Consider the following 14,671-nt stretch of genomic DNA (forward strand, 5'->3'; position numbering starts at 1 on the left):
ATGGGGGGGGGTTGGGGGGTTGGGTCCCTTCCAAGGGACGAGTGACGGGATGGGAGGGAAAGGCCTCGAGTTACGCCAGGGGAGGTTTAGATTTGATATTAGCAAAAGTTTCTTCAGTATCCGTGTAATATCATGCCGCTGTCGGGAGCAGAATGTTTAAAGTGATGTACAGAGAGCATAATGGCAGTAATTATGAGGCAGAGCCAAAATACAGATGCTTTCTACCAAGGAATGTAGCAAAAGAGATGGAATGTAAGTTTTGCAGAGGTCTTTCCCTGTTTTAATACAGATGGTTTTACAAAGGGGTGTAACTGACAGGTTCATTAAAGAGAGCCTTCATGCAATTTATTCAGGTGTCTTCTCTGTTTAGCTTGAAAAATCTTCGAGGAAGAGTCTGTCTGACTGTGTGTTTGTGCAGTGCCTGGTGCGATGGGCCTTGGCTGCAGATGACAGCTAATATCAGAAAAATCATGGCCTCAGGTATTAGGAAAAATTTCTTCACCAAAAGGGACTCTGTCAAGCACTGGAGCAGGCGGATCAGGGAAGTGGTGGAGTCACTGTCCCTGAAGGGATTTAAAAGACGTGTGGATGTGGGACATGGTTATTGGTGGGCTTGGCACTGCTGGGTTAATGGTTGGACTTGATGATCTCAGAAGGCTTTTCCAACCTAAATGATTCAATGAGGCTGGTTACTGAGCAGTCATATGGGGTGCAAATGCCACCTGGGAAGGCAGGATGCTTTCCTGGCTGCTGCTGGAGTGAGTGTGACCCTACCATCAGCCAGCTCAGTCCAAGAGGCCTAACAACACCTCAGGGGAAATCATAGCATTGTTTTAGTTGGAAAAGATCTTTAGGTCCAGGTGAAACTACACCAGCAAACAGTGAAGGGTTTAACTGCAGGGTGCTCCATTATAACCCGCTCCTTCCCCAGGTGCTGGTATTAAAAACCACTGAGAAGATGGGAAAGGTTTGCACTCCCTGTCCCCTGTGCTGTCTGTACACCTGAGACAGCACATTGGGATTTACCTATGCCTGGTTTCTGCCTCCTTCAGGCCTAGAGGACTGAGGCAGCTGATAGGGACTGAGCTCCTCAGTGTGTATATCCCAGAGGTAAATGCCCTTGTCACCAGCACACAGCATTTGTGACATGGTCAGTAACAAGAAGAAATCTCTTGTTTTGCTTATTTTCCTGGGTTTGTCCAGCATTTTCCATCCTGTGGCTTGTAAAGTCCAAGGGGTCCAGAAAAACTTCGAAGAATGAGTATGAACAGCCAGTTCTCACTATGTTTAAATTTATCAGGGCCATACCTTGCTGGAAGCAAAGGCCACCGAACACTGAAGGGTGGAACTCCCTGTAGCTTTAGCTCCTCTTAGGAGCAGCCTGGCTGGGGGCAGCACCTCTGTCTCCTGTTACCACTTGTTATAGCACACGGCAACTTCTCCCTCCCTAGGTCCTTCCAGATTTTGTTTCACCTTTAGGTCCTCCCAGATTTTTTCCTTGCCTTTCCCCACTGTAAGTTCCATTGCTCCAGTAGCTATTTTGGAGGGCTGTAACCACAGCTGGCCTTTCACCTGCTTTAGATAACCTGAGCCATGGGCTGTTCCTTGCAGAAAATGGCCTGTTGGTTTACAGGTTTTCTTTAACCCCAGGCTAGAGGGTTCTGGATTTAGAAGTAATGCCCTGCTTTACCTCAGGCTTGAATGCAATCTCTTTGCAATGAGGAAGGAGGAACAGCCCTCCTACGCTTTTTCATAGTTCTTCTAAGAGGAAATTATATGACATCTGATGGGGATAGGATCCAAGAATGTCTCAATGTGAGAGTCCCGGGGTAACATGCCCACATTTGGGTAAGGGCATAAATTGGGAGGCTGTGGAAATTCTCTGTAGTAGATCCTGCAAATGAATCCAGGTGCTGTGTCAGAGCACCAGCTCAGTTAACTGGAGAGTAGACATAACCTTAGACCTGGCTTCATTTCCTGCTCCAGTTTGACATTGGCCTGGCTTTGGCTGGGATAGAGTTAATTTTTTTCCTAGTAGCTGTTACAGTTCTGTGTGTTGGATCTAGTATGAGAATAACTGATAACACACTGATGTTTTAGTTGTTGCTAAGCAGAGTTTATACTAAGTCAAGGACTTTCAGCTTCTCATGTCCTGCCAGCGATGAGACTGGGGGCACAAGAAGTCGGGAGGGGCCAGGGCAGCTGACCCCAGCTGATCAGAGGGATATTCCACACTGTATGGCATCATACTCAGTGTATAAAATGAGTGGGGGAGAGCTGGTCGAGGGCTGCTGCTTGGAAACTGGCTCAGCAGGTGGTAAGCAATTGCACTGGGCATCACTTATTTTGTACATTTTAATATTATTATTATTACTACAATCATTATTATTAGTAGTAGTAGTAGTATTTTCTTTCTTTGCTGTCCCATTGAATTGTCTTTCTTTCAAGCCATGAGTCTTCTCACTTTCACTTTCCCAATCCTCTCCCACATCCCTCTGCAGTGGAGGGGAAGGTGAGACAGTGTCTGTGTGCTGGCTGGGATTAAACCATGACAGACATTATATCTCATTCAAGACAGTACAAGATGAAGGAGAAAAGCCAACTCACACACAGAATTCACACGAAAGATGCAGTTACTGCCAGGTGACTCTTAGACCAAAGATCTCCCAGTTTGTAAAAACCGAAACAAACCAACAAGGTGTCAGAGAGATGCATAAGGGACAAGGAAGCAGCTGAATAGTTTATGTTGGTGAAACAACTTTGGCAAGGTTTGAAAGTAATGCTGTACCTCTAAAAGGTGTCTAAAAGTTCACTAACAATGACTCAACCTTCCACAATTGCCCTTCTTCCAGTACTCCTGGTTCTGTGCTCTCTTGCCTCCAAAATCAAAGCATCCTGTAATGTAAATCCCCTCTGTTATCAAGACAGTTGTCTTGTCCTGTGAAGAACAAGTGGCAATCTACAAAGTGCCACATCTCCTAAAAGCATTACTGTACGGGCCATTCACTTAAGAGTTGGACTTGATGATCCTTGCTGATCCCCACCAACTCAGAATATTCTGTGATTCTGCATATATGCAAATATGTAGATATGCTGGCATTCACCAATATCTCCCTGAAGAAGGAAAGGGAGAAAAAAAATCTTTGCTGTCATCCATCTCCTCAGGATTTCTCTTTTTGAAGAGATTACAAAACCCTCTTATGTATAAGAAGTGGTGGTGTCTTCTTTTTCTTTCATTGACAGCTCATGGGGAGATCCAGTCTTGCTTCCTCTCTGATCTCCAGGATGGCACATCTGATGACTCCTCTTCACCCTGGGGTCAAGGAGGCATTTCTTGATGGACACTGAGATTGTTGGATTGTTGAGATCATTGAGTCAGGTCTCGGCTGGACACTGTTCAAAGCTCCTCTGTTACTCAGAACATCTTCCTGAGGCCATAACTATGCTGGCAATTCATTACAGTCCCTGCCTGCTTCTTATGGATCTCTCATCCTTTGACTGTCTCCATTCACACACATTCCTTGGATGTAGGGTGGATATCTGGAGCACCACTTGCCGGACAAGCTCATGGCACACATGAAAGCTCACAGTGCGAGCTCTGCTCCTTGGATCATGCAATGAAAACTGTTCCTCCACACCACAAGAGGAATTCTCCAAGTCTCCGTTGTTCTGAGGAGCCCTCAGACTGTGGAGACTGTTTAACTGTGTTATGAAAGCAGACAATTCCTTCCCTGTGCCGGTCCCACATCCATGCAATGATCCCTTTGATGACATCACTGAATAAGATATTTTTAACGTGGTGAAATGTGTGTTTCTCCAAGCTGTATTTCAAACTATCAGTTTATCATATATGGCATTACTCTACTCATTAGAGTCAATTAGATCACTGTTATAAACCCTGAGCCTGACTATTTGTTTTCTACTGCTCCCATTTTGCTTTTCAGGGCAATCCTGCCGGTTTGGTACCACAAAGGCTGCATCCTTCTGTCTCACATGTGATTAATAAATATGATATTTGCTGTCAGGGCTGTAGCCAGGCCTTTAAGCTCTCCCAAAACCACTTGCAGAGTCTTGAGAGCTCTCAGCAACTGAGCTTGGGTCTGGAAGCAATAGTGTTACCCGTGTTTTCCCTAGATCCAGGTTTCCGCAGACCTCTGGAACAACCCCATGGAGTTAACCACAAAGCTACTTTTAAGTAATTTGCTTCACAACATTCCCTATGAAATCAAGGCTGAGAAAGGAAATCTAGAAGTTACTCAAAATCTTGGAACGTTCATAAGAGCCTTGCAAGTAATAGAAATACAAGCTTAAAACATACACGAGGTGTTTCATTCCAATTTCTTGCTGGTTAAGTGATTGCTCAGCTTTATCTGCTGCAAGCCAACTGTCAACTTACAGAAAGATTATTGAAGGCAGCTCAAATAACCCAGTTTCACTCAAATAACCCAGATGTCATCTATTTGTCAAAGTGGTAAAACGGATCAGAATAATTTTGGTTGCTCTCAGCTGTTGTATTCAGTTTATATTTAGTTGTTTTCAAGTTGTATTCAATACTTCATGGGCACACAGTTTCACTTATCTATTTTATATTAAAACAGGGGAAAACCCTGCCCAGCTCAGCCAGCATATGCTTTCACTTGCACACCGGAGGCAGAACTGATGCTTTACAGCTGACCAAGATTGCAGAAGAACTCATTTCAAGCAACACAGGTCACAGATGACTCTTGGAAACCTTCTTCAGACAGGTACATGGTTCCTTTTATTCATTTTCAAAACAAAAAATAAATCCAAAAATTGAATAAAGTTGCCTTTATACCATGACTAAGAAAGTCCACTTCTGGAAAAGGGAGCTCCACATCAAGCCTTGCTCTTTTCTTCTTTTATTAAAGCTTCCCTTCCTTAACTTTTGGGAGGGATTAACGCATCCAGTTCCCCATTCTTTGCCCCCACATTCACTTTGCCTACAGGTATCTCCAGCTTGTCACATTCACAGGGCATCTCTGGGTGCACGACCATTTGTTCCATCAGACTTGGCAGCACATCTGCTAAGAGCTGCAAACTGTGCTTCCCTACAATTCTGACTCTGGAGATGTGCCCATCCCCTTCATTTGATGAATCCAAGACACTCATACTATGCTTGCTATTTCTTATTTACCTTTCCAAACAGTAGCACACAATTTCCAGCAGGTCACAGTCTGAGAAACACTCAGCCAGAGAGAAGGCTGGGGAAGAAGCTGGGGGCAGTGCTCCACCACAGGTGTCCAAATCCCACTGGCAAAGACAAGAAAAGCTCATGAGGGATGCAATGGAAGAAAAAGGTTCTCACATTTCTAATAAACAGAAGTCTCCCAAAGAGTATGACATCCATGCATCGTGAGGGGTAAAGGAAGATGCCATTTGATTTTGGTTTGCTTCGCTTTTTAAAGTATCACTTGATTAGTTCTCGTGACAAGTCAACCCCTGCAGTTCCTGTCTGCCAGGACACACCTCTGTAGTGCACTGTTAAAAGACTTAGGAAAGTAGTGACATCCATATGGATGTTACCAGTTAGTAAGGCTACTGTGGCTTCCAGAAACATGCTTGAAATAACTGTTAGAATTATAATTATCCTCTGGTTTTGATAAAGGAATATTTAGCTGCATTGTCTAGGTTGTCTGTAGGATGCATGGGTCGATTCCTATCCCAGCAGCTTTATTATCTGTAAAACTGAGGTGCTGTAAAAACTCACTATTGCTTCTAAAAAGCTTTACATTTAAGAATAGCTAATTATTGCCAAACTGGGTGGTACAGAAGATACCTGAGGAAAATTCTGTTGTTTCAGGAAAGAGTATTGGTAGCTCAGCTCATGGCACTGTGTCATCAGAGCCCCTAATGAATCAGTCCCAAGATGTCACCAGGGAGAGTGCACTTTTTTGACAGCAGTGGCCATTTGTGGCTGTTAAAGAATCCAGAACACCTTGCAGGAAAACCATCGTGCTGCCTTTTCTTGCTGTTTTGGTTTGGGGTTTCTTTTTTTTTTTTTTTTTTCTGTTATTGATATTTTTGTAGCTGTTCTTTCTACTACTTCAGCAGTGCAGGGCAAATGATGTGAAGCATTGAACGTACTTACTCCTAGCACCAGCCTGCACCACAGATAGCCAAGCAGCAAACTCTTCCCAGGAGAGATGCAGCTACAGGACTAATCCCTGCAAATGCAGACTGGGTTGTCAAATTCCATGCACTGAGTTTTAAATCCATAAAATTGTCTCTTTCTTCGATCTTCCCCAAAGCAAGGTCTATACTTAACAACCCTTGGTTTTGAGACATTTTAGCTGTGTTAACAGACACTGCCACCCCAAAACACTAAATAGATCTTGCTGGATGGTAGAAAAGCTCATAAAAACATCCATTTTTCTTTCATTTTAATGTGTATAGAAGATAAATGGTTGAGCATAAAGTATTGTAGTTCTGAGTTCATTAGCTTCTATTCGACACAGGCAAGAAATCTCTCAAAGTTATTACTAAATGATCATAGTTCTGTGTTGTCAGTTTGATCCCTGCAGGATGTGTCCACCTCAAAGAAAATACCCATGCAGGTGCACTGGTTGCCTCAGCAGAGAGGTCAGGGTTTGAATGGGTGATGGAGTCTTCAGTATCTACACATCTCTGAGGGTAAATCCAGAGAGGGCACATTAATGAAAATGCTGCTGTACATATCTTACTGCTGAACAAAAGCACCATTTTCAGATGTTGTCAGTCTCTAGCCTGACAGAGATATTAAATTCACATAATCTCCCTTTAAAAAGTGCATGTGTGAGTAGATTTTGAACTCCACAGTACCTTGCAATGAAATTTCATTTTTTAGAACTGAAAAGCAGGCAGGTGGTTATGAACGTGTGTGAAGCTATTTCTCCATCCTGAAATGCAAGTACTGTTTGAAAACATTTAGGAAAATAGAATATCTTAGTAGGAGCCGCAGCAACTTTTCATGAATTTATTTTAGCTTGCATCAGTATTCTGAGCTACAGGGATTATAATTTAGTAGAGAGACTCTCATTGGGAGAGGGGATTGATGGTGTCGAGGCAGCAGCCCTGTGAGTTGACAGGGATGCTAATATAGCCACGGCAGAAGTTTAGAGAGCAGATCAGAGCAGCTGGGTGGGCTGATAGAGAGGATCAGGGCAGCCCAGAGGAGCAGTAAGAGGATCCAAATAAGTGGATTAGTAGCATACCAAAGCACACATTACTTTTAGTTTTCAAACTCCCATTGATTTTAGTGCAAGTGCATTTACTAATGTGTGGCAGGAAAAATGGGAGAGGATCAAGGCAGAATCGAGATATGGAGAGCAGGTCCCTGTGGCAAGCTGCAAACAGAGAAAAGGCCGGGCTGGGGAGGCACAGAGTAATGTCACCTCTTCAGTCTTAGTCAGGACTTAGAGGAGGGTGGCTGTTGTCTGGGTTTCTTCATTCTACAGCCTCCAGGGCCTGTCTAACAGTGCTAAATGCTATTGTTCCTGCAGCTGATGCTGCACTCGCTTTCCATCCATAGCTCCAGTGATTGCATCACTGCACTCCTACATCTGCCTTGAGCAGCTGTGACTGAAGCAAACTGACACAAAAATGGAGGTATGATCAGGAGCATAGCCCTCGTGGAGCTCTCCCTAGCTGGGGACTCCCTGAGCTGAGCTTGCTGCAGTTTGTGCCTGCAGCACTCCCCAGAACTGGGACTGCTGACCCTTGCTGTGCCCGGGCTGCCATGACTGACATCGACTCCAAACGACCCAAAGCTCAAACGTGCACCTTCCCAGGACACCAGCCTGGCTTTACACTTCACTGCTTTACACAGAGGTGGTAGCAATGCAAAGACACATCTTGACTAAAATTTCTAAGCACTGTTATTCTTCATATAGCAAAAAACCTGAAAGTTCTAGGCAAAATAACAATCGCTACTCACATTGCCCTCAGCTTCCTTGAAGCACCTTGGGTTGTAAGGTTGAAATTTGTGCAGCCTGTGGTTTCTCCATGTTGCAGAGGAAACAGAGGACATCCATGCATATGAGCAGACTTCTTTTACTCTTCCATATTCACTTTCATAAAAGCATTGAAACCTTTTGTTCTTTACCTTTTGACCACATCTGTTGCTTAGACACCTTGGTCTCCTCTGCCACTCCTCCCAGAATTCAAATCCAAACACTGGTTTGTCCTAGGGAAGAGTTAATACCTTAATATCCAATTATCCCACAAGTATTGGATCGGAGTGGATGACCATCAAACTTTGACAGACTATAGTGCCCTTTCCTGCAGCCTTAATCCAAGCTGCACACAAAATGACAGAGGGGAGGAAAAGCCCTTACAGTCAAAAGGGGGTTTGCATTCTGGTATGAAAATATTCAGAGGGTTTTTGACCACACAAAGAACACTTTGTACATAGATCTGGTTATATTCTTTGTTGTTTAAACAGTTCTGGAATGTTTTGGTGTCCCTGAGCCAGCAAACAGATGAAAACATTGGTCTGCCCTGTAGTTTTCTTCTTTTAAATTTATATGAGGAAGATTAACAAACAGCAGAATGGACAAGAAGCCATTTCAAAGCAGTGTTCCAAAGGAAAATTTTAGCTTAGTAAGGATAGAGATGTGAAATGTCAAGTACTACAACTGAAATGGTACAGGAAAAACTAACAGGGGATTGGAAAACAAGTTAAGCTGAACTCCTGGCTTCAGACTTCTTCAGGACATTCAGAAACCCTCCTCTGTACCACCCCAGTCCTTGGATATGCCAACCTGAAAGCCTGCTGAAAGGGGAAGTTTGTAGTAAGACAGCTCAGCATCAATGTGGCCTATTGTCACCTTGGGAACAGAGAAGTACTGCCTACATATGTCGTATGACCACAAAAACATCCCTGGAAACGCTATCTCAGTTTATAAAATCCTCAGTGACATTCATTACACATAACTAACCAAAGAGCTCACCTATTAACCTGTCACCTGTCGAGTTCCTGGTCTCCAATTTACCTCTTCACCTTTCTGCTTCCTAACAGCCCACTGAACTTTGTCAGGCTCCAAGATGAGTAGTAATCATGGTGCCATTAATATGACAGTCAGCAGCCTCTTCCCACTTCATCGGGCCTCACACGGATTCCTTGACATTAGACTTTAAGCCTCAGATCAAATCATCGAGTTTATGAGGCTTTCTCCAGTATAATTTTTCCAGCTGAAAAGCTAAAGGAGCTCTTAGTACACTCATATAATTTTCCTCAGCTCTCAGACTCTTTAGTCTTCTTTGTCCTACACCATCGGACTTTCTGAATAATAATCAAAATATTGTAAGGAACTGGATACACCTGGAAGCAGAGAAAAAGTCTGGGACATCCTGGTGTGAAGAGCACTGCTGCTGTTAGTACTGAAGTATTACTAGATTAATTATATTTAATTGGTTAGCTTGTGATCTAGCGTCCAAAATGAAAAAGCATTTTTACACACCAGAAAACTGTTGGGAAAATTAATATCAGTTAGAATGGGGAGGGGATATTTTGAAAGTAATTTGCAGCATAATAAATTAGTAACTAGGAAATAGTCAGGGATGAGCATACTGACTTGGGATATGTTGCAAGATAAAGCCCTTATTTAGTTGGCTAATTTCATGGCATTTTGAAAAACACATTACTCAATTAATGGTTTGAGGAAATACTTTGCAACTGTTCATGAATATATACAAAACACTCTGAATTTTTCATATTTTCACCAGAAAAAAAAAAGGAACTATGGGTTAATATGCAATAATAACAATCAGTTACTGAGACATGAACTGAAACAAAATATGAAATTAAAAGCTGGCTGCCCCCACCCAGCCAATGCACTTTATCCTAAGTCACTTGGCTGCCACAGCGATGCAGCCGGCGACTATCTCAGGACACAAGGCAGCCATTCTAATGGGATAAAGAGGACTTTCATCTCCAGATTCCTCCAGCCTGAATAATGCAATGGTGGCCTGTGACAAATGAGCAGATGAGCCCAGCCCAGTTGTAGGATGCCCACCCCAAAATGCCCCACAACAGGCTCACAACTCCCCGTACACGAGAACCTTTTGAGTTTGTGTAGGTTTGTTCCTAAGTCCCAGCTAAGAAACACCAGCAGCACAGGACAGAAAGCTTGGTTTGCAGCTACTGGGTCCTCCTACGTGTTGTGTGGATAACTAGAAGACTTTGACCTGAAGTCACCTTGTCCTAGTTTCTAATTCACTTTCATGCAGATGAGATGGCAGATCGGGGCCGAGGTATCCACACTGGCTCATACTTTCAGAAATGAAAGCTGCAAGATTTACTCATCTGAGTGACCACAGTTAGGTTCGCTTGCAGGACCGGGCCTTATTTTTCATGTAGGAAAGGATGGACCTCTCTAATTCGAAAAAGCAAAATGAGAAATACAGATGAAAACGGGGATGTGCTAATTCCTGTAAAACATTACTGGAAACTGCAGAGTCCAGACTGAACTGCCACTTCAAACCATGAGTGTCCCTTTAAGCAAAAAAAATCCAGCACAGAGAAGGAAGAACTAAAAGGAGTAAGAGGGGAGCTGATAAAACACTGCCATCACTATCTCATAAATTATACCCCAAAATGTTTCACAAAATTGAGTAACAGAGGAAAACAGAAAAGACCTTTTTATTTCTGCAGTACATTCCTTTGGCAAATGCAGGATAAAGCCCATCATGTGAGCTGAACTGTAAATGAAGGCCTTATGCTTTATAAAAATTCTCCTATTGTCCCAGGAAGGATGAGAATCAAACACAACAGTTTCAGCAATGCTCTAAGTCTTGTAAATAAAGTTAGCAGACAGGAATCAGCAGACTGCTTGGGGTGAGGGGGAAAAAAAAAGAAAGAAAGAGAAAATACTCTTTTTGTACACAAAATTTAGGCACACTGCTACTGCATTTCAGACCCGACTTCACTGTGCTATACCAGAGATTAATTGCACCCACACAATTCAGGAAACAGCATATGACATCCATCTACCTTTGCTGCTTCAGCATCCTCCCAAAAATATATAATGCAGGATTTTAAATAGTACGTTAGCCCAGTTTCCTTTCAAAAAGTCTTACAGAGAAGTTTAGGAAAATTCCAAAAGTAGCATATTGATTGCCTCTGGGATTTTCCACTTAGCAATTTAATAGAAAATTACACCCTTACCCAATCTGTGAGGTTTCCATAACCTCCCTCATGAATTTAATTTTCCAGCATGTAATAAATTTTACCATTCGGCATATTTGCTGATATTGCTTCACCATTAAGGATATTTCCTGATTTTGCTTTTCAGAACCACATATACTGTCTGTGTGGTGTTTGGACAGCACTTTGCACTGAAGAATTCAGGTCTGACTATGTCTACACGGACAATTAGGATACAAATCACTATTGTTGGTATTTAATTTGCTTTCCTCTTGCTGATTTTATGTCATTATTCCGAGTGATAGGGTCAGTCAGTATCACAGGCGCCAACGGGATTCTCCTAGGTACTCTGAGGAGACCAAGGGAAGATCTGCATTTGCATCTGTTCGAGTAGGCGTGTGCAAGTATCACATACTCTCCTCCTTGTCACAACACAGCCTGACTACATGTAAAAACACAAGATGACGATCGGAGCTGTGTTTGCAGTTATCAGTAGTCATAACTGTAAACGCCTGGGTCCCTCCTCTACAGGCAACAGGCAAAAAAGCACTCCCGGCTGTAAATAAACGCTCCACCCGCAGTGAAATTTAGCACAGTGAGCGAACTGGAAGTGTGGCCGAAGGCGTCAAGTGGTGAATAAATCAAAGCACTAATTTCAGCTGTGTTTGGGCCAGCCGTATGGCTGCGGTGACCTCGCGGTGACCGGCGGGAGGGCTGCCAGACGCCCTAAATCTCACTCCTCTGGAGAGGCAGAGACTCTTCCTCTTGCTAAGGCGATCCCGGTTTGGCTAAGGGACCGTCTTCCTCTCGCTGAGGCGATCCCGGTTTGGCTCGGCGTCCCTCAGCCCAGCCGGGGGCTCAGCGCTCTCCTCCAGGCCTCGCTCCGTGACACCAGCGGGCACATCCTTGTGGTGATTCCCGTGAAACACGGCAACAAACAGCTGTTGCTATCAGTCCCTGCGGATTGCCCACTTTCCCGCACGCCAAGTTCAACCCCATCCCCGCCGGACCCGGCCCGGTCCCGCCAAACCCCTCAGAGTTGCCCCCGCTCAGCCCTTCAGGGCGCCCGCGGGAGGCGCCGAGGGGGCAGCGCCGGTGCCCGAGTGCGAGAGGGCGGCGGGAGGGGGACACAAAATGGCGCTGCCCCTCAGCCCCTCGCCCTCAGCCCGCGGCGGGGCCGTGTGGCGGCGGGCCGGCCCCGGGGTGGCGGCGGCGGCTCCCGGCCGGCGGAACCGCCGCCTTCCTTCCCCCAGCAGGTGGCACCGGGGTCCCGGCGCCGCCGGCGAAGCCATTGCGGGCCGCCCTTCGCCGCCGGGCCGCGGCCGCGCAGCCGGCGGGGGGGAAGGCGGCGGCATCGCCCCCGCGGGGCTCCCCCCGCCGCACCCCGCTTTCCCTCAAAGTTCGGGGCGGGAGCGGGGGGGAGAGCGGAGCCAACTTGTCCCGGATCCCTTTATTCGCCGCCGGAGCCGCCGTGTCTCCCAACCCCCGCGTGTGTTGCTGATCGGAGGGACGGAGCTCGGTCCTGTGTCCGCCCCGCTCCTTCCTGCCCGCACCATGGAGTTCGCCCAGAGGAAGAGGAGCAGGAAATCCCAAAGCTTTAAACTGGTCAACGAAGGTGAGGCGGGGGCGGCGGGGCTTTGTTCGCTGGCCGGGGGCAGCCCCGACTTTTGCCCCGGGGGGAGCGGGGCGTTATGAAACGCCGGCGCCCCGGGGCCGCCGCTCCCCCGGCTCTGTTATTGAACTCCGCAATCCTCCCCCGGAACTCCCCGAAACCATTGCACGCCTTTTATGTATTTCATTTCTTTCACCCCCTTCCCTCTTTTTTAATTTTTTTTTTCATTATTTTTTTGCATGTGTGTTATGTGTTGTTTCCCCCCCCCCCCCCCCCCCCCCCCCCCCCCTCCGCCTCCCCCAGAAAGGTGGACGTGTTTGGTTTTCTTCCAGGCAGATCTTGCACAAAATAAAGTTAGATCGTGTTTCGTGGTAAATCCTGCTTGGGCGGGGGTGGGGGGGAAGAAAAGGTAAAATCGGGAAGCGAGCAAAAAAAATAATGACACTTGAGCGGCGACGGACCTTCTTAGTATTCAACTCTTGTGGATTTATTGGGTTTATTGTGTTTGGGGTGGGTTTTTTTCGTCCCCTCGGCTGTGTACATACGTGTATTTCAAAGAAAAGCTGAATCGAGGTTGCTTTATTAAAAATCCACGCAGGTAATTAATTGTACGTGGGCAGGGGAGAGCCGGCGGCGTGTAACTTGTTCGCTCGGGGTGTGTTTGCTTTTGGAAAAGAGGATATTTTAAAAGGGATCGCGAGGGGGAAATATTTGAATTCATGTCGGGAAAGAAGCACAGCTCTGTGTTTCAGTCTTGTTGTTGTTTTCTTTAATTAAAGGGGAAAAAAGATGCAGCCTCTGGTAGGCATTTTAACAGGTGGACTTCCCACCCCTAGGAATTTATTTTGGTTGGGGATTTGTCCCTTTTCCGGCCGATGAGATGTTTTTGCCCTGATGGATTTGATTCGAGATCGTTTTTCCTTTTGTGTTTTCAAGTATTGGACGGGAATATCTCCATGAAGCACCGTGTGTGTCCTGCATGCCAAGTTCAAGGCAGGTGACTGCTTGGGTGTAATGTCACACTGGTGAAAGGGGGGACACACATACGAGAGTGTCAGGACTTGCTGCCTGAAGAATGATGTCTTTGCAGGTGCTTGGCAAAATTACGTTCGATGGGAAGAAATTCAAAGATGAAAATAAACTCAGTAGGAATAGTAAATAATGACTGCTATATGGTGGTAGGGGGGGTCTGGAGCATCACACATGCTCCCTGTTAGAAACTAGAGGGTCAGTGACCTGTCAGATGTATCTGAAACTCTATATGCTTTAGCAAACCTATCAAGGGTTTGATTTTTGCAGAGAACAGGTTTGGGTTTTGGGTTTTTGATAGTGAACGTGCTCCTGACTGGGAGGCAGAGTTAGTGCAGGACGGGTCTAGAGCCTCAGAGTTGGTGAAAGTGAAACGTGGAAAAACAAAACTGAAATTGAAGACCTGGTTTTATTTCTGTCCTGATGGACTTGTAGAAAGAATACATGCACTATCAGAAACAGGTGATTATTTTGCCAGTCTCAGTTGCACTACTTACAGGTTTAGATATGCTTCAGTGCATGAGACAATCTATTTAACATTGTTTTAGTAGGTAAATTCAGCTATGATGGTACATTATTAGTAATTCTTATTTTATCTGGTGTCTCTTTTTGGATGTAGAATGTCAAATAGAAAGCTACACTAAAAGCACATCCTAGAGAGAAAATTACGTCTTTGTACTTTGAGAGTGGAGGAGATAAAAATCACATTTTGCATGTGAGTCTGCACTCGCATACGCTTTTTCTATCACAGTTGATTAGAAAGATAATTATGTATAAATAGTTGTCTCTTGTAATTGGCCTTTGCCTCTTGCAGGAGTCATTCCGTAATGTCACAGTTTAGTGTTTACTGTTGTGAAATTGATATGGATTTTTGCAGCGCCTGGACT

General features: G+C 45.1%; 1 protein-coding gene across 6 annotated transcripts in view; it reads left to right on the top strand.

Annotated features, from left to right (window-relative positions):
* Positions 1-12,454: 12,454 nt before the first annotated feature.
* Positions 12,455-14,671, top strand: part of BEND7 (BEN domain containing 7) — a 46,840-nt gene continuing 44,623 nt past the window's right edge. For 3 of the 6 annotated variants that reach the window (XM_027639700.1, XM_027639704.1, XM_027639701.1), the window contains exon 1: positions 12,455-12,758. In XM_027639700.1, coding sequence (XP_027495501.1) covers positions 12,698-12,758 — 61 coding nt within the window. In that variant the 5' untranslated portion in view covers positions 12,455-12,697. The remainder of the gene's footprint in view (positions 12,759-14,671) is intronic. The other 3 variants (XM_027639703.1, XM_027639705.1, XM_027639702.1) reach the window with 2 other exon arrangements.

The sequence above is a fragment of the Corapipo altera genome, unplaced genomic scaffold (genome assembly GCF_003945725.1).
Source record: "Corapipo altera isolate COAL_440 unplaced genomic scaffold, ASM394572v1 1b, whole genome shotgun sequence".
Classification (NCBI taxonomy): Eukaryota; Metazoa; Chordata; class Aves; order Passeriformes; family Pipridae; genus Corapipo; species Corapipo altera.